General features: G+C 48.7%; 1 protein-coding gene across 1 annotated transcript in view; it reads left to right on the plus strand.

Moving 5' to 3' along the window:
• LOC148511693 (protein kinase C delta type-like) overlaps nucleotides 1-19,176 on the plus strand; it is a 44,876-nt gene that overhangs the window by 17,336 nt on the left and 8,364 nt on the right. Inside the window, exons 3-5 of the mRNA XM_088482907.1 lie at nucleotides 4,801-4,892; nucleotides 12,113-12,175; nucleotides 13,910-14,048. Of these exons, the coding sequence (XP_088339033.1) occupies nucleotides 4,801-4,892; nucleotides 12,113-12,175; nucleotides 13,910-14,048 (294 nt within the window). The remainder of the gene's footprint in view (nucleotides 1-4,800; nucleotides 4,893-12,112; nucleotides 12,176-13,909; nucleotides 14,049-19,176) is intronic.

A 19,176-nucleotide genomic window follows, 5' to 3' on the forward strand; every position in this document is an offset into this window, starting at 1 on the left:
AGCGTTTTGGATTTTCTGACAGTTCTTCTGTTCAGTATATCCCAATGCTCCTGTACCTGGACGGCCTCCTGCTCTTAGCGGGATCACCGGGGTACTTTACGGCCAGGTCAGGATGACTGTGGCTTCTTCAGGGTGCAGACGTTTAATCAACGGGGAAAAAGTCCTCCCTGCATCCCTCTCTGGGTATTCTTCATCTAGGATCCCTGCTGGATTCTCAGAATCTGAGAATTCTTCTGGCGTAAGACGGAATCTCCTCTCTTCCATTAGGAGTACATGGTTGTCTGCGCAGTCGACAGATGTCTTTACACTCTGGGATGCATGGTGGAATGGGCTCAGTTCCATTCCAGGCCTTTCCATAATTGGCTCATCTCCAGATGGAATGAGTTTTTTCTGTCGGATAACTGTTCAAACGATGATGCTCTCTCCGGAGGCAAGTCGGTCCCTGTCCGGGTGGCTATGGCCATCTCGTCCAGGGTTTTCTTTGCTATGGACAGTGTCTGGATCGAATCCTTTTCAGTGCAGTTGGACGTCTGTCGATTCCACCCTGTCAATTAACTTACTCTGGCATAACTCTTGTTTCCCGGTGAACCTGAAAAGGTTCAGTCCGACAGGGTCAGGACAGTGGCTTCCTTTTTAGCAACACTGTTCGTTGGGTGGCAATGACAGGTATGTCACATATTCGGACATAGTCCGAGGGTCTCCTCCCGACCATCTCGGCAGCGTTCATTTCAGGAGCTCTCCATTGGGAAGCGGGAGTCCTCAGCCGTCACGACGTGCATCCCGGGGACTAGTCTCTTCCCCAAGAGAGGTTTCATCTCCTGGTGAGCAGGAGGGGCCCCCCTGAGGTGACCCTCATGGCCTTCTGACTTTATCACACTAGGGTGTTACAGTTCAGCTCTGGGGATTCTGAAGCAAACTTCAGCGACTCTTTGTCGGTGAAGTGGTCCTTCCACTTTGTGTACCTGTGTTCTCCGGTCTCCCTTCTTCCTCGAGGTCTTTGGAAGTGTTTTCAATCGAGACGGAGATGCTTTCCTGCTGGTGGTTCCTGCTTGCCCCAGATGTCAGGGGTACTTGGATCTTCGGAGTCTCTACATCGATACTCCATCCCTGATGCTTCACTGCCCGGACCTGTTGTCTCAGGGTCCTTGGTTTTGCCTTGGACCTGGGTCGTTTGTCTTTGACTGTGTCCTTACAGTGGTCTTACGGCTTCCCTGGCTTTGTCATCGTTGGAATGATTAGAGCACATGGATCAGCTTTTGCTGGGACCTACCACAAACTGTGGCAGCCATAAATCTTATGGTATTGTACCTGTCGATACAATCCTCCGGTGTCCAGGATTTCCAGATATTCTGGCATTCCTTCCGGCTGGCTTGGGTTTCACACTTGGCCTGGTCTTCCTGACAGTGCGGATCTCTACACTGTCAGTATGGTTAAGATATGGAATTGCTTCACTCTGGTATCCAGTTCATCCTTTGGAGTGTTTTCTTGATTATGCCTCCATTTGTCCTCCCTAGGGACTCCTGGGGAGTAAGTAGTGGTTCTTCGTTACCTCCGGGGACAGTCAATGGAACCGCTGGTTGTGATAGCCATTACATGGTCTATTGCTTAGGCTCTCTCTTTCTCTCAGGGTGTTTATATCAACCAGGAGAGTGTCTGAATTGGGAGCGTTCTCATGTGGCTCCCTCTTCTGGAGGGCATCATGTCAGGGTGGGAGTTGCTCTCGCCCTGTGTTGCTTCTTAGTGGTTTTCAGGTTCCATATTGTTCTGGAACTTATGGTACGGCCATTCTGTCCCCAGTCCTCTCGGCTGGTGTGGCCTCATTGACTGTGGTCTGGCCTCTTTGGATTTTTGTGATCCGTTCAGGTTCCTTACGGAAATCGGACTCCTTATTGGTGGTCTGAGATTTCTGGTTTTCACAGGAAAGGATGGCCGGCCTATAACCAAATGTTGGCTGGATGGCCTCGTAGGTCTTCCTCAGGGGCCTACCCATGGGTAGGCCTTCCTGTTGTTGATGCTTGTTTTTTCTCGGGCCATGTGTGCGGCTCGCTGTGGCGCCTCGGCTGTTTTACCTTACTAGGTGGCCACGTGGTCTTCTGTCCACACCTTTTTAAGGTTCTAGGCATTGGTTTCCTTTGCCTCTCAGGATGCTTCCTTTTTGGCGACGGATTCTCCTCTCAGCACAGGAGCGTCCCCACCCTTGGTTGAACTGCTTTGGGACATCCCCAAGGTCAACCCTGTGGACCCCCTATGGACCCTGAAGTAGAAAACAAGAGATATGGTAAGAACTTACCTTTGTTATCTCTGTTTCTACGAAGTCCATAGGGTCCACAGGGCGCCCGCCCTGACGCACCTGGCTTCATATGGGCTGTGTGGCTGGTCACCGGTTTTCCGTCTCCCATTTCGGTGAGTATGGTTATTGAGTGTTCCAGTTTTCTCTCTCTTTTTCTCTCCTCCTCCGGCCTTTGGCTACTTACAAACTGAGGTGCCTCTGGCTTGGGGGTGGGGTTATAGGGAGAGTGGACCCAGTGCATCCTGGGAGCTAAAAGCTTTAACTGCGTGGTGCCCGGATTTGGTTCCCAACCTATACCCCAAGGTCAACCCTGTGGACCCTATGGACTTCGTAGAAACAGAGATAACAAAGGTAAGTTCTTACCATATCTCTTGTTATCATATAGTTAGGGATGTATTATTTATTATACCACCATCACTGCTATAACACATTCCTGCCTAACCTCTGTAACAAGACAATCCCCCTCCTCACTGCAGTAACATGCTGTAATTGTTCCCCACCCCTCCCAACTCATACTTACCTACTTTTACATTGTGCTCTCTGGGAGAAGCCGGAAAGGAGATGCAGGTGGGCAGTAATGGGCAGGACAAGACTATTTATATAAATAGGCTGTGTCCCCTTATGACAAAATGCTGTGAATCGCCCATATTTGGATAGGTAGTGGGGCCAAATGATGCATTTGTCATAGAAACACGTCATTATGCTCCTCCCCTCCAGACGGACCATGGATTCCTGGTGAGATTCTCCCTATTCTGCCCACTTTACTCGGCAGTAGGTGGGATGCGGGAGATGTGCCTGCTCTGGGGGTGCGGGAGGACTACCTGAAAAATCAGGAACCTCCCACAGGTTCCTGAAGAGTAGGTGTCCCAACTATGCAGTAACACATTCCCCTACATATCACTTACCTGTCCTCCCATGTGGTAAAACTTGTGAGACCATGCTCTACTATAGGACAGTAATGGTCTGGGGGCATATCACAGTGTAGCTCATTCATTTTTGCTGCTTGACTGACATTACTTATAAGATGCATCATTGCAGCTGTGTGGGTGATTGCAGAAAGCCAGACTCAGGGCCATGCAAGAAAGGACAGATACAGGGAGACAGTGGTATTTCTGTACCAGGTATCCGTGTATCTGTCCTGGTTCCTGCAGGAAGAAAAGAGCAGCTTTGCCTGTGTTATGTGGCCCATAGATGGGGGATCAGTGTTATGTGGCCCATAGATTGGGGATCAGTGCTATGTGGCCCATAGATTGGGGATCAGTGCTATGTGGCCCATAGATTGGGGATCAGTGCTATGTGGCCCATAGATTGGGGATCAGTGCTATGTGGCCCATAGATTGGGGATCAGTGCTATGTGGCCCATAGATTGGGGATCCCATAGATTTGGGATCAGTGCTATGTGGCCCATAGATTGGGGATCAGTGCTATGTGGCCCATAGATTTGGGATCAGTGCCATTGATATCAGCTTCTAATGCTAATGTAGTAATGCAGCCCTTGTGTAATTACTCATTCATTGCGATGTATTGGTTTAGATGCTTGAATTATTATCAATGGGCCTGATTCAGAGCCACTCGTAAGCGGCAGCTCGTTCGCTCCGAGCGATGTTTGCCCAACTGCGCATGTGTACGGATCGTTATACGCATGCGCGAAACAGTCATTGCGGTCGAAATTCATGTGCTAGCAAAATAGCGAATGCCTGATAATTTGAGTGACAGGATGAGGCGTATGTGGGTGGTAACAGGGGAAGGTGCTTGAAAACGGGGAGTGGAGATCCGATCGCAGGCGTGCTTAAAGGTCAAAACGGGCGTTTTATGGGTGTGCATAATTAAAACAGCAGCATCATTGACCACGTCACTGGGTTTTTTTATAGCCAGAACTGCTCGCAAAATTGTGGTAGCAAAAACCAACCACAAGAATAGCGAGCAGCTCATACCCTGTTCGATGTACTCGATTAATCTAATAAATAGCGGACATGACGTAGGATGTGAGCGGCCATGGGGCGTATTTTCCCAAAAAATGACCGCAAGTTTTGTTCGCTCGTTCAGACCTAGAGGCGTGAACAGACCGCAAACAGCGAACGGTTCATTTGAATAGCCACCCCTATTTTCTGGACGAGCGAGCGCAAATAGCGACCGGCTCTGAATCAGGCCCAATGTTTGCATGTAGGGCAACTTATTTCCTTTTCTAATTTGTCATTGTAAAAATAAACATGTTACTGGTGTGATGTATTAAGAACTTCACTGTAAAAACACTATAGAGCTTTCATTCAGTGTGATACTTCTTATTACCAGTTCTCCTACCCACTGTATGTTCTCCTTGTCCTCCCTATGACTGTCCTTTATTTTCCCAAGAGGAGAAAATAAGGGAAAAACATTTTTAAAAATGCAAAACTCATATAATTTCTGTTTATTTATTATTGGTAAATAGATGACATTTCCCCACAGTCCAATTTGTTCCCTCCTGGCTTCCCCGACATGTGTAATGATACTACTGCTTCTTCCATAAACAGGAGCACGTGCTTCTTGGCATGGAGTACGCATGTGGTGGGGATTTCCATCAGCTCCTCACAAGGGAAGGCCGCCTTGACATCCCCAGTGCAAGGTGAGGATATAGAATGATATCTTGTAAAAGCAATTAGAGGATGGACTTAATGAACGTTTTATTCTGATGTATAGAAATAGATAACACTGTGCTATAAGCATAAATTACATCTGTGTTATATCTTAGAATATGGATATCAGTAATATCCGGGAATAACAGCTGTGACATAATTGTAAAGCTGTTTTATCAAAGTGTCCAAACATGTCACCGATCATAGCTAAGTCATGCTGTGTACACACTGGTGCGATGTGTACCCAGATAATATGGCAGCCGATGGGCCGACGTATCGTATCCATGGTACACATCAAAACTATGTAATGAAGGATGGAATTATACCTTGTTCCATTTTTCATTACCTTGCACGGCACTGCATGCGATATCATCCAGTTGGCCATTCAGCATGGCCGACCAGAAGATATCGCTAATGACCATGGCAGGGCCGCAACTAGGGGGGGGCTGAGGGGTCATGTGCACCGGGCGCCATCCTGCAGCGGCACCGGCCACACAATTTTCTGTGCCGGAGGTCTGCAGATAGAGACCTCTGGCTGGTGCGCGCCTGACATTGAAAAATCGGCGGAAGATCCCGCCCCCCCTCCTGCTGCCGGAAGGTAGGGTAAGCGCTCAGGGGGGGCGGAGCGGGAGTGAGAGGGGCGGCAGTGCTGCACTGGGCGCACTGCCGTCTAGCTACGGCATTGACCATGGGAGTGTGCAGATTGGCCATACACACTGATTGATCCTGCCGATATGTTGGTCCGATATGGCCAGAAAAGACATTTCGGGCCGATATTGCTCCAGTGTGCACCCAGCTGTATATAAATATACTGATCAGGAAAATGAAGGGGGAGAATTAATAAGGTGTAGTTTAGTATGTAGTTTTCAAATTACCACTCATCAGATGTGGTTTTCAGAAGCAAACTGTTGCATTTTCTATTGGTGTGGTTTGAAACTCATTCTACGTCCAATGTGTAGCAGTTTGTAAACCGCTAAACCACATTCGGTTTTACACCAGCCTACCTGAGGGTAGAGCTGGGCTGCTTGCAGACACCCTTGTCATTGAGTCCCTCCTTGACCAGTGGTATGTACCTGGTTGTCACTGCTAATAATATGACCATGGCTAGGGCGGCTCTCTCTTTCCTCTCTCTCTTTCCCCCTCTGCCTCTCTCCTCTTTCTCTCCCCCTCCTCTCTCCCTCTCCTTTATTTATCTTCTTCCTCCCTCTCTCTCTTCCCCTCCTCCCTCTCTCTCTTCCCCTCCCTCTCTCCTTCCCCTCTTCCCCTCCTGTGTCTCTCTCCCACCATCCTGTCTCCCATCCGCCCTCTCTCTATCTCTCTCTAACTTTGTCACCCTCCTACATCTATATCTCTTCCCCTCCTCCCTCTCTATCTTCCCCTCCTCCCTCTCTCTCTTCTCCTCCTGTGTCTCTCTCCCACCATCCTGTCTCCCCTCCACCCTCTCTCTATCTCACTAACTTTGTCACCCTCCTACATCTATATCTCTTACCTTCCTTCCTCCCTCTATTCCCCTCGTCTCTCCCTTCTCTCTCTCTCCTGCTCCTACCTAAGATATAGATCTCTCTTCCCTCATTCTCACCTCCCTCTCTCTCCCCCTCCTCCCTCTATATCTTACCTCCCTCTCATTCTCACCTCCCTCTCTCTCCCCCTCCTCCCTCTATATCTTACCTCCCTCTCATTCTCCCTCCCTCTCTCTCTTCACAATGCTGGACGGGGTGAGAGGCTGAGTCCGTGGCAGCAACTTTTTTTAAATAAATGTTTGATAAGTGACTGCAATATAGTGGAACATCAGACATGGTCATGTGCTAATATAAACAAACATGGTTAAAAATATAAGATTGCATTGAGATCCTTGATATTTTGTGTGCACAATCTTAAAACATCAAGGTTTGTGGTATAACAAATTATATTATGTTCTCCTCCTTACACCCAGTGGTGGATCTAGACTTTACTTTTAGGCGGGGGGTGGTTTAAGAATAATACTAACTCTCCCCTGGATCCCTCCACAAGCAGGCTCCTCCAGTCCCACATGTCCAGCAGAAACTTTAGTAAATATACCCCCTGGTGGCAAATCTACTATGAGGGGGCTGCAGTCCCATTGCTGTACTCAGCTGTCACGCGAACCCTTCCCCATGATGAGTATAATAAGGATATATAACTTTTTCCCTCAAATTTAAACTCCTTTGAATAAACAGCAGCCACCAGCAAAATCATTTAGGTTAGGGGTGTAAGGATACAGTATTGGGTGCAGTGTTAGGGGTGTAAGGATACAGTATTGGGTGCAGGGTTAGGGGTGTAAGGATACAGTATTGGGTACAGGGTTAGGGGTGTAAGGATACAGTATTGGGTGTAGGGTTTGGGGTGTAAGGAAACAGTATTGGGTGCAGGGTTAGGGGTGTAAGGATACATTATTGGGTGCAGGGTTAGAGGGGTAAGGATACAGTATTGGGTGCAGGGCTAGGGGGGTAAGGATACAGTACTGGGTGCAGGGTTAGGGGTGTTGGGATACAGTATTGGGTGCAGGGTTAGGGGTGTAAGGATACAGTATTGGGTGCAGGGTTAGGGGTGTAAGGATACAGTATTGGGTACAGGGTTAGGGGTGTAAGGATACAGTATTGGGTGTAGGGTTTGGGGTGTAAGGAAACAGTATTGGGTGCAGGGTTAGGGGTGTAAGGATACAGTATTGGGTGCAAGGTTAGGGGTGTAAGGATACATTATTGGGTGCAGGGTTAGAGGGGTAAGGATACAGTATTGGGTGCAGGGCTAGGGGGGTAAGGATACAGTACTGGGTGCAGGGTTAGGGGGGTAAGGATACAATATTGGGTGCAGGGTTAGGGGTGTAAGGATACAGTATTGGGTGCAGGGTAAGGGGTGTTAGGATACAGTATTGGGTGCAGGTTAGGGGGAAAGGATACAGTATTGGGTGCAGGGTAAGGAGGGTAAGGATACTGTATTGGGTGCAGGGTTAGGGGTGTAAGGATACAGTATTGGGTGCAGGGTTAGGGGTGTTAGGATACAGTATTGTGTGCAGGGTTAGGGGTGTAAGGATACAGTATTGGGTGCAGGGTTAGGGGTGTAAGGATACAGTATTGGGTGTAGGGTTAGGGGTGTAAGGATACAGTATTGGGTGCAGGGTAAGGGGTGTAAGGATATAGTTCTGGGTGCAGGGTTAGGGGGTAAGGATACAGTATTGGGTGCAGGGTTAGGAGGGTAAGGATATAGTATTGGGTGCAGGGTTAGGGGTGTAAGGATACAGTATTGGGTGCAGGGTTAGGGGTGTAAGGATACAGTATTGGGTGCAGGGTTAGGGGTGTAAGGATACAGGACTGGGTGCAGGATTAGGGGTATAAGGATACAGTATTGGGTGCTGGGTTAGGGGTGTAAGGATACAGGACTGGGTGCAGGGTAAGGATACTGTATTGGGTGCAGGGTTAGGGGTGTAAGGATACAGTATTGGGTGCAGGGTTAGGGGTGTTAGGATACAGTATTGTGTGCAGGGTTAGGGGTGTAAGGATACAGTATTGGGTGCAGGGTTAGGGGTGTAAGGATACAGTATTGGGTGTAGGGTTAGGGGTGTAAGGATACAGTATTGGGTGCAGGGTAAGGGGTGTAAGGATATAGTTCTGGGTGCAGGGTTAGGGGTAAGGATACAGTATTGGGTGCAGGGTTAGGAGGGTAAGGATATAGTATTGGGTGCAGGGTTAGGGGTGTAAGGATACAGTATTGGGTGCAGGGTTAGGGGTGTAAGGATACAGTATTGGGTGCAGGGTTAGGGGTGTAAGGATACAGGACTGGGTGCAGGATTAGGGGTATAAGGATACAGTATTGGGTGCTGGGTTAGGGGTGTAAGGATACAGGACTGGGTCCAGGGTTTGGGGTGTAAGGATACAGGACTGGGTGCAGGTTTAGGGAGTAAGGATACAGTATTGGGTGCAGACTATTGTTGTTGTTGAAATGAGGCTACAATACTGAATGCAGGGTTAGGGGGTGAGGATACAGTATTTGGAATAGGGTTAAGGGTAAAGTAGTGGTTGCAGGTTTAAGGGATAAGGACACAGTAGTGACTGCATGGTTAGGGGGATGAGTATTGAGTGTAGGGTTGGGTGGTAAGGACACAGTATAAAGTGCAGGGTTAGGGCTAAGGCTGAATAGGGAGGGTCAGGGTAGCATAGCGCTGTGACAATAGTATTTGGGTGCAATTCTGAGACATTCACAGGACTGGGGAGTCCGGGCAGAATATCGAGGTGCTGGGGAGGGGGGGCAGCTATAGTGCATTATTGGCTGATAGTGTAACTTGAGTACACAGCGAGAGAGAGAGAAAAACGGAGCTGCCTGCCATCTCCCCGGCAGTTCTATCTTCAGGGCTGCATGTTCTAACTTCCTGTTCCTTGCCAGCCAGATGGACCGAGGAAGGCAGGGACGGAGGACAGACTCTAGGAGGCAGGACACCGGGAGCAGCGCGGTAGTCAGGTGGAACAAACAGCCCACGCTTATTGGATGAGAGACACTGCCGGCTGTGATTGGCTGCTGTGTGTGCGCAGCAGCAGGCAGTCACTGCCGGCAGCATCTCCCCAACCAATCACCAGTGATTGGCACGTCTGTTCTGCGGTGCACACACAGCGCGTCCTGGATTTTTTAAACACGACTCCCACTTGCTGCTCTATCTGCCAGAGTCTCTTGTGCTGCGCCGTGGCAACAAATGTTTTGTTTTTTAAATATCTTGATCCGAACCTTAGAAAATGAAGGGCCTGACTCTGAGTCGCACGCACTGCCGATTTCTTTGTGGTGCACATGAATCTGTCACTGCGCATGTGCCCAGACAGGGGCGCTGACAGCTGCGCCGGGTCTGGGGAAAGAAGGGGGCGTGACCTAACTGAGGGAGACGTGGCTATGCCCCCTTAGTAAAAAACAAACATTTTATTGTGGCGCTGGGGAGGGGGGTGCTATGAGCCCCTCAGCCCGGTGCATAGCCAGTGGGGGGCACGACCAGTGTGATCGCTCTCCCCACAGTCATAGGAGACTACTGTGGCTACTACTTAGCAGCCGCGAGCAGTCTCCCAGTGCAGCACAGCACACAGCAGTGTGTGCTGGGCTGCTTTGATGTTAGAGGGAGGGATGGTGCCGGACCCGGGCACTCGCCGGGTTCCTCCAGCAAGCCCGGGCATGGGTAATTTAGTACCCGCTTCCCCCCCCCTTGCGGCACCCCTGTGCCCAGATAGTGTGCGCACAGGGTCAGAGCTGCAATTGAGGTGCACAGGAGACACAGTCTCAGAAATGTACTGAAAATGTAGTGGGTTTTCCTGGGCGGTGACAGGGAGGTGGCTTAGAGCATACACAGAGATGGTCCTTCTCATGGGTGTGTCATGGGTGTACCATGGGCGTGTCATTGAAAATGGTTGTGTACACAGACTCTCAATCACTTATACCAGGAGAATTGTGCCAGGCGCTGGTGTATCAAACTGGAAAACACTTGAATAGTATAAATATATTTTTAATTATATTACAAATAATTACACTTATACATAGAAAATGTGTAGAAATCTAGCAAGAAAAACTAAACTCCGGGGAATAATAAAGTAATTGGACAGGCTGTCGATGGGCCTTAAAAGTCATAAATTGCCAGCTCAGCCGCTCATATAGGAGGCCGTACTCGGATGGGGAAACTGCATCTGCCATAAGGCTGGTGCCAGTGTCAGTGGTACGACCAATTGGTATTTCAGCATCTACGGGCAAGAGTACACCAAGGAAGGACTTTGCAGCATCATTGGCATAAAGTCGTAGATGGGCGACCACCAAAAGATACACACATGGACGCGGCTGGGTCCCACTCAGAATCATATGCTCACCAATGCCAATGGCCCTCATTCAGAGCCGTACGCTCTGAGCAGAGCGCACGCTCTGCATGAGGGCCGGGCTCCATTTTCATGGAGCGTCCTCCTGGACGCTCGTATAGCTGTGGGTCACCACCCACAGGCTATACGAGCGTGCATTTTGATGGCCGTGATGGTCGTGACCATCGCGACCATCGAAATTGCGAGCCGGAGCCTGCGGTTGAGGTTTTCAACCGCAAGCTCCGGAGTGATTTTGGCTCTATCAGAGCCAAAATCACTCCCACTGACATCACTAGTGATGTCAGTGGGCCGGCTTCTGACGGGAGGCGTTCCCGTGGGAACGCCCCCGTCAGGGAGGCACGCCCCCGGCACGCCTACCAAAGGGGGCGTGCTGTCAATCAACATTGACAGCTCGCCCCCTTTGATCGGACACAACGAGCGAAGGAAAGTCCTTCGCTCGTCGTGTCTGGCGCATGCGCACGACGGAGCTCCCTCCGTCGTGCGCATGCTCAGTGCAGACCATCGACCCACTTGCGAGCGGACAGCCGCTCGCGAGTGGGTCTGAATCAGGCCCAATATTAGCCACATTTTTACATTGTCAAACACTTATAAAGCAGAAGCTACATGAGATAAAAAAAATATATATATTTGGACACACTCTTAGGGGTAAATTTACTAAAGTGAGAGTTTTTAGAAGTGATTTTTAAAAGCGATGTTGCCCATAGCAACCAATCAGATTCTAACTATTATCTTCTAGAAGGTGCTAGTTAAATGTTAAGTAGAATCTGATTGGTTGCTATGGGCAACATCACTTTTAAAACTCACTTCTAAAAACTCTCTTTAGTAAATTTACTCCTTATAGTAATAAATGTGTGCTGAGAATAAAAGTAATCAGTAAGGTATGTTGCATTGGTCACTTGATGAGAAATGTCCCTATAGTAATGTATACATATATTACTCACCACATGTGTTTGGAGGAGATTCTGTTCTCACTGTTGTTGCCAGATCTCAGGCTGGGCTCCATTAGGCAGGTCAGAGAGAACAGCGGGGCAAGTCAGCTTTATATAGGAAAGGAGGCAGCTGTCAGATGCAGGGAGAAGGACACATGGGTATAACCCCAACCAATTAGGATAGAGCTGGGGTGAAGCTTATCACATAGAAAGGTGCTATTTGCCTGTGGGTGTGCAAGTTAGCCGATCTTATAGCAAGGTGAATACTGTCAGATTAGTGCTAGGGATCACCAAAGAGAAATTAGTTAGCAAATATAAAACAAATGACAGGGACATGGTCAGAATACATAGGGAGTGTTGACTTGAAATTTTTGTGCCATTATGTAAACATCCTAACAATGAAACATTGATTTATTCTCTTTCTATCAGGTTCTATGGAGCGGAGATTGTATGTGGGGTTCAATACCTACATTCCAAGGGCATAGTCCATCGGTAAGTATAAAGCTACACTATAACAATGGAATAATATAAGTATGGATTATAAGTTGAACATGCAGAATGTAATATATTTATTATCAGGTCTGCCTGCGCTCTACTTTTTACATGTTATACTTTTATTCAATGCCACATATTTCCACCTACATCTTATACTGGGTACACACTGGGCGTTATATCCGCTGATTAATCGAATGACCGATATATCGCGAGCATGTCATCAGGTGTGTACCCCTGATATGTCTGTGAATGACGTCATTCACAGACATATTGCATTGGCTGTGCAGCATAGCAGATGGCCAATATATCTGCTTTAATGGTACGATCAATAGTCATACCATTATAGTTGGACCAATATATTGTAGGGATGTGCAGGCTCGGATAGGTTCGAGTTTGCACGTGGAGTTCGGATTTTTCCCTCCAAAAAAACGGAACTCAGAAAGAGGCAAAACGTCATCTTACATGGACGAACATCATCATTCCTGGACAAAAGTCCAGGAATGATGATGTTCGTCCATGTAAGATGACGTTTTGCCTCTTTCTGAGTTCCGTTTTTTTGGAGGGAAAAATCCGAACTCCACGTGCAAACTCGAACCTATCCGAGCCTGCACATCCCTAATATATTGGTGCACCTACTGGTGTGTACGGGCGACTTGCTGATTGCCCGAACACGTGCTGCTGGGACCTGGCTGTAAGTGAGGTCAACTGGGCGGGCAAATTTAAATGCCCGCCCAGTTGTGACGTCAGGACTGACACATCGGGCAGATGATTGGTAAGTATAGGATAACCCAAAAGAAAAGGCACAATAGAACTAATTTTGAGGGCACACTTACAGGGAAAACAACCAAACTAAATCCAGTTAAATATGTATGAAAACATTAATACTTGACTTTTAATGGGTATACCTTAAAAGTTTCCTTGGAGTGTAACTGTAATGAAAAAAGCTTGAAAAAAACAAAGTAACATAACACATAACTATCTAGCTTGTTTGTGAATTTTGCCAATGATAGAATGAGGTACCTCTGTATATTGCACCCAATGGATATTTTATATTGTAGGCGGGTAACGAGTGTTACAAAAATGTCCCATGACATGTGTCAACTATTCTGGACAGTTCCTATGGTACCAGCGTATAGCATAGAAAACATAAGCCTCAAAAATTTATGAAAAAAATAACATCAAATTATAGATATCCAAATAATAATTCAATGGCTCAACACCTGAATTATCACTTGATCCTCAACGGGGTAAGGGATCATTCAAACCCATGGGCATGCTACCATAATTTGTCCACTGTATCAACAGTAGGCATGGGCACACCCATCATAATGTGTTCCAACCAAAGCAGAACAAGCCGATATTAAAAACAAATACAAAATGGAAGTACCAGACGAATGATGTTTAAATCATTTTCATTAGTGGTTATAATCTCTCACAGACATCTGACCATGTTATTTGGTCTGATAGTATACTTCATCTACCCCGAAACTGAGAGACTTCGTCTGATATTTCTCAGGGCTGAGAAAAGTTTATTGAACCAACTTCGAAAATTCTATACAAAATAGTGGAATCATATGGACAATAATTTAAAAATTACAATATAATAGCTGCTGGCTCTGTAGTTATTGCTCCTAAACGTACATTCAAAACTACACATTTGAAGTTTAACATTATTTAACGTATTAATATAATATATGCACAGTGCATACAAAGATTGTATTTTCTTCACAGAGACCTAAAGCCTGAAAACATTCTAGTTGCTGAAACGGGTCATCTGAAGATTGCAGACTTCGGTCTTGCAATTGAAAACATGCTGGGAGACAGAACAGCCAATGGATACGCAGGAACACCTGGCTACATCGCTCCTGAGGTGAGATGCACAGGATTTCCTATTGTTACTCATGTAACTACTCACATATCATAGAGAAGCCTGGTGTAAGGCAATATGGCTACAAAAGGCACACTGTAACATCACCTGTACATTACACCTACAAACTATCCAATAACGAGGAAAGTAAACTGAAATTTCATACAACAGTTTCCATATCATAAGAGGACATTTGTAATATTCAGCTGCTTTTACCATCTCAAATTAGACGGGCTATAAATGAGCTGCGGGCTTACTGCTGGTGGATATTGATAAGTAATTAAATAGCTCTGAGCATTAAACCCAGGAGCTGCAGACATGTGGTAAGTGCTGCGGATAATTGAATCTGTCTTTACACTGACACATACTGTACATGGCAATGTTTTCTCCTCACTAGGAAAACTGAAAGCTGAGACCACCACGTGTTGTCTCCTGATAAAAAGCACCATTGCAGCCGTGCAACAAGATGTCACAATGCATTTATAGGCAATGTGTACTGTAGACACGTTACACTAAGATTGTTTTCATCAGGTGATACATTCATATACATCACAATATGCATCTAATAGAAGATAGAGGTCTGCAACAGGGCCGGTTCTAGACATTGTGGAGCTCAGGGTGAAAGATTCCATTTGCGTGCCCCCCCCCCCCCCCCAAAAAAAAAAGTTCGTACAGACTGCGTTCCTCTGCTCACGCTTCTAGTAAAGGGGGCATGACTGATTGTGGAGGGGATGTGTCCTTGCAGAATACCCACAATTCATCACACTTTGGGTCATGCCCAGCACTTACCGAGGTGCTGGGCTTCCCCCAAGCTCTCCCCTCACGATGAATTTTTGCTGTACACAGTAATGCGCCTTACATAGTAATGCCCTGTATAACACATTATGCCACACTCAGTAATGCCCTTTTTAACACATTATGCCACACACATGTAATGCCCTTTATAACACATTATGCCACAGTCAGTAATGCCCTTTAGAATACATTGCAGGAGCCGTTCTTCAGTAGTATCTGGGTATGTGAATGAGACTGCCTCCAGTAGTCAGTGTCAGTCTCTAGGGTTAAGTGGTACCTGGGTGTGTGGAGGAGCCTGTCTAGTGGCGAGTGGTACCTGGGTGTGTGGAGGAGCCTGTGTCAAGTGGTGAGTGGTACCTGGGTGTGTGGAGGAGCCTGTGGGCCTGATTCAGAGCCAGACGCTCTGACCAGAGCGCTCGCTCTGAATCAGGGCCCTCCTCCATGAAAATGGAGCGTCCTCCTGGACACTCGTATAGCTGTGGGTGACCACCCACAGCTATAGCGAGCGTCCATGATGATGGTCGCGATGGTCAAAGACCCTTGCGACGAGACCCTGCGGTAGGGTCTCGCTGCTGCAAGCCCAGGAGTGATTTTGGCTCTATCAGAGCCAAAATCACTCCCACTGACATCATTACTGATGTCAGTGGGGCCAGCTTCAGACAGTAGGCATTCCCATGGGAACGCCTCCATCTGGCCGGCACGCCCACCAAAGGGGGCGTGCTGTCAATCAACATCGACAACACGCCCCCTTTGGTGCGAGACCCGGAGCGACGGAGAGCCTGTCGCTCTCTGGGTCTCGCGCATGCGCACGACGGAGCTCCCTCCATCGTGCGCATGCGCAGTGGGGCAACATCGACCCGTTTGTGAGCGTCCTTTGCTCGCGAACGGGTCTGAATGACCCCCTGTGTCTCTAGTGGCGAGTGGTACCTGGGTGTGTGGAGGAGCCTGTGTCTAGTGGCGAGTGGTACCTGGGTATGTGGTGGAGCCTGTCTCTAGTGGCGAGTGGTACCTGGGTATGTGGAGAAGCCTGCCTCTAGTGGCAAGTGGTACCTGGGTATATGGAGGAAACTGCCTCTAGTGGCGAGTGGTTCCTGGGTATGTGGAGGAACCTGCCTCTAGTGGTGAGTGATTCCTGGGTATGTGGAGGTGCCTGCCTCAAGTAGAAAAAGGTATAGAGGTAGGTGTAGAGGTAGGTGGTGAAGCCTGCCTCCAGTGGCGAGTGGTACCTGGTTATGTGGAGGAGCCTACTGCCTCAGTGGTAAGGTGTACCTTGGTTATGTTGCCCCCCAGTGATAAGGGTTACAGGTGTATAGGGATGCCTCTCAGCAGTAAGGGCTACCTGCCTGGGTATGTTTCTGAGCCTGCCTCCATTACTCGCTCCCCCCTTGACTGCCACCCTAATACCAGCAGCAGTTACATTCCCCCTCCCTTACACCAGCAGCAACACCCCCCTCCTTTACACCAGCAGCAGTTACACACTCCGCCCCCCTTACCAAAACCCCAGCACCTGCAGCACACTCCCCCCCTCACTAACCAACACTCCCTCCCACTTACCAACATCCCTGCAGCACACTCCTCCCCACTTACCAACACCCCAGCAGCACACTCCCCCCATATAGCAACACCCCAGCAGCACTCTCCCCCCCTTACCAACACCCCAGCAGCACAATGTCCCCCCCTTACCAACACCTTTGTAGCACACTCCCCCCCACTTACCAACACCGCAGAAGCACACTCCCCCCATATACCAACACCCCAGCAGCACATTTCTCCCCCTTACAAACACCCCACCAACACCCCAGCAGCACATTCCCCCCCCACCAACACCCCAGCAGCACATCCCCCCCCCACCAACACGCCAGCAGCACATTTCTCCCCCCCTCACCAATACCCTAGCAGCCAATTTCCCCGTTACCAACACCGCAGAAGCACACTCCCCCCATATACCAACACCCCAGTAGCACATTTCCCCCCCTTACAAACACCCCACCAACACCCCAGCAGCACATTCCCCCCCCACCAACACGCCAGCAGCACATTTCTCCCCCCTTTACCAATACTCCAGCAGCCAATTTCCCCCCGTTACCAACACCCCAGCAGCCCATTCCCCCCCCCCTTACCAACACCCCAGCAGCACATTTCTCCCCCCACCAACACCCCAGCAGCACATTTCCCCCCTTACCAACACCCCAGCAGCACATTTCCCCCCCTTACCAACACCCCAGCAGCACATTTATCCCCCTTACCAACACCCCAGCAGCACATTTCTCCCCCCCCCTTACCAACACCCCAGCATCACTTACAACAGTACACTAGTTTTAAAAAAAATCCTTACCTGGTGCTGGTCTTCCGGTCCGAGTTGGCTCTGTAGTCTGCTATCATCCTCCCACACACTCGTTGTAAGCAGCCATGCCCGGGCGGGAAGCTCCCAGAGCAGAGCACTGACTGACTGAGAGCAGAGGAGGCGGAGCTTCTCAGTCTCAGCGTCCGAGTATGCTGCTGCTGCTGCTATATAAATCCGGCTGCCAGTAGCCGCAGCAGCCCGGCAGCCAGCAATACTAATGAAATAAAAAAAAAGCCTGCAAATGACAGGGGGACTCACCGGCGCCCTCTAGGGGCCGGCGCTCCAGGCAACAGCCTTGTTAGCCCGCCCCTAGAACCGTCCCTGGTCTGCAAAACTGTGGTGATATAACTGCAATACACAAACTAAGATATAAAACAATCATTGTGGATAGAGCATTCTCACCTAAATCAGATTATTGATTTGAAGTAACTATCTACATTTGATTGCATGGAATGCATTATTTTCCATACACACTTGATTAATAATCCTATAAGAACCAGAGTGAATGATTGGATTGTACATGTGCGTGGACAGGCTTAGTCATCTACCTGCTGTGTTAATGGCATTTTGAGCTTAGGCCCTCATTCAGAGCCACTCGCAAAAAGCGAGCGCTTGCTCTGAATGAGGGCGGACACTTTTTTTTTTTTAAAGGCGGCCTCCTGGCCTCTTACTAAGCTGTCGGTGACCACCCACAGCTTTTGCGAGCGGCCAGGTGATGGTTGTGACCATCGCGACCATCGAGCTTGCGACGAGACCCTTGTGGTAGGGTCTCGTCTGCCGCAAGCCCCAGTGAGCTTCCGGCTCCAATAGAGCCAGAAGCTCACTACTGACATCACTGGTGATGTCAGTAGGGCCGCCCACGAATGGCAGGCGTGTCTTCAGGAATGCCTCCGTTTGTCCAGTCACCCCCCCCCCCCCACCCCGCCTACAAAATGGGGTGAGCTGTCGATCAGCATCGACAACCACACCGTTTGTAGCGAGCCCCGGAGTGAGTGAATTTCTCAGTCGCTACGGGGCTTGCGCACGCCGCGCGTGCGCATTGCGCGACCATCGACCCGCTTGCGAGCGGGTCTGAATGAGGGCCTTAGTTATATACAGTATGAGGAGCCTATTCATCATCACTTATTTGTCACAAAAGCATGTGAAAATTATCATTTTCAAATACTTTTGTGAACACTAAGTGTCGGGGCTATACATCACGTTTTCGAAATTTGATTGTGTTACTGAACGCCTTCCTGAGATGGTGTTCAGCCTCCGATAACCTTCACAGGCTGCTGGTTACTCGGCAGCCTGTGAAGATTTACATGGCGGCCACAGCAGAGGGTTCTATTCAGATCCCTCCCTGCTGTGTCTGTGCTGCCGAGCCCCGGAGCTGAGCACTGGGCCACTGCAGACATGTTGCCCCGGTCACCAAAATAAGACAGGTAAACTGGGCTAAGGAAAAGGATGGGGGCTGGACAAGCACGGGGAATGGGGGGGTCGGACACATGTGGGGTGGGGTCGGACATGCATGAAGGGGAGGGGGGGTCGTACACCTGCACAAGGGGGGTGGGGCGAATCGTACACCCAGGTGGGGGGGAGGGGGGCAGTGAAGTCCGCAGGCACAGCTTAAAGAAAGGTAGTGCAAAGTTTCTCACTTCCGGAAAACTGCTTCGTAGAAACAGCAGTTTTTCGTAGGTGATAGTTTAGAACAGGAGGCATGATGAACGCCTCCTAAACTGTGTTTGAACTCGCAGCGACTTCAAACCATAATTATCACATGTGATAATTATGTTTTGATGAACAGGCCCCTGAGTCTTATATTATTTTGCAACTTTTTTATTTGACAACATTTAATAAATAACAAAATGAATAAAACTGGCACCACAATAGAAGCCAAGAAAGAATTTCCTGGAATGTGCTACTTATTTTACTCACAGTTCTTGAGAGAGTCTATGGCCACTCACAATGGCTGCCATAACTGAGACACCAGAACCATATTACCTGTGTACG

The sequence above is a fragment of the Taudactylus pleione genome, unplaced genomic scaffold (genome assembly GCF_031769625.1).
Source record: "Taudactylus pleione unplaced genomic scaffold, aTauple2 ptg000296l, whole genome shotgun sequence".
NCBI classification, from domain to species: domain Eukaryota; kingdom Metazoa; phylum Chordata; class Amphibia; order Anura; family Myobatrachidae; genus Taudactylus; species Taudactylus pleione.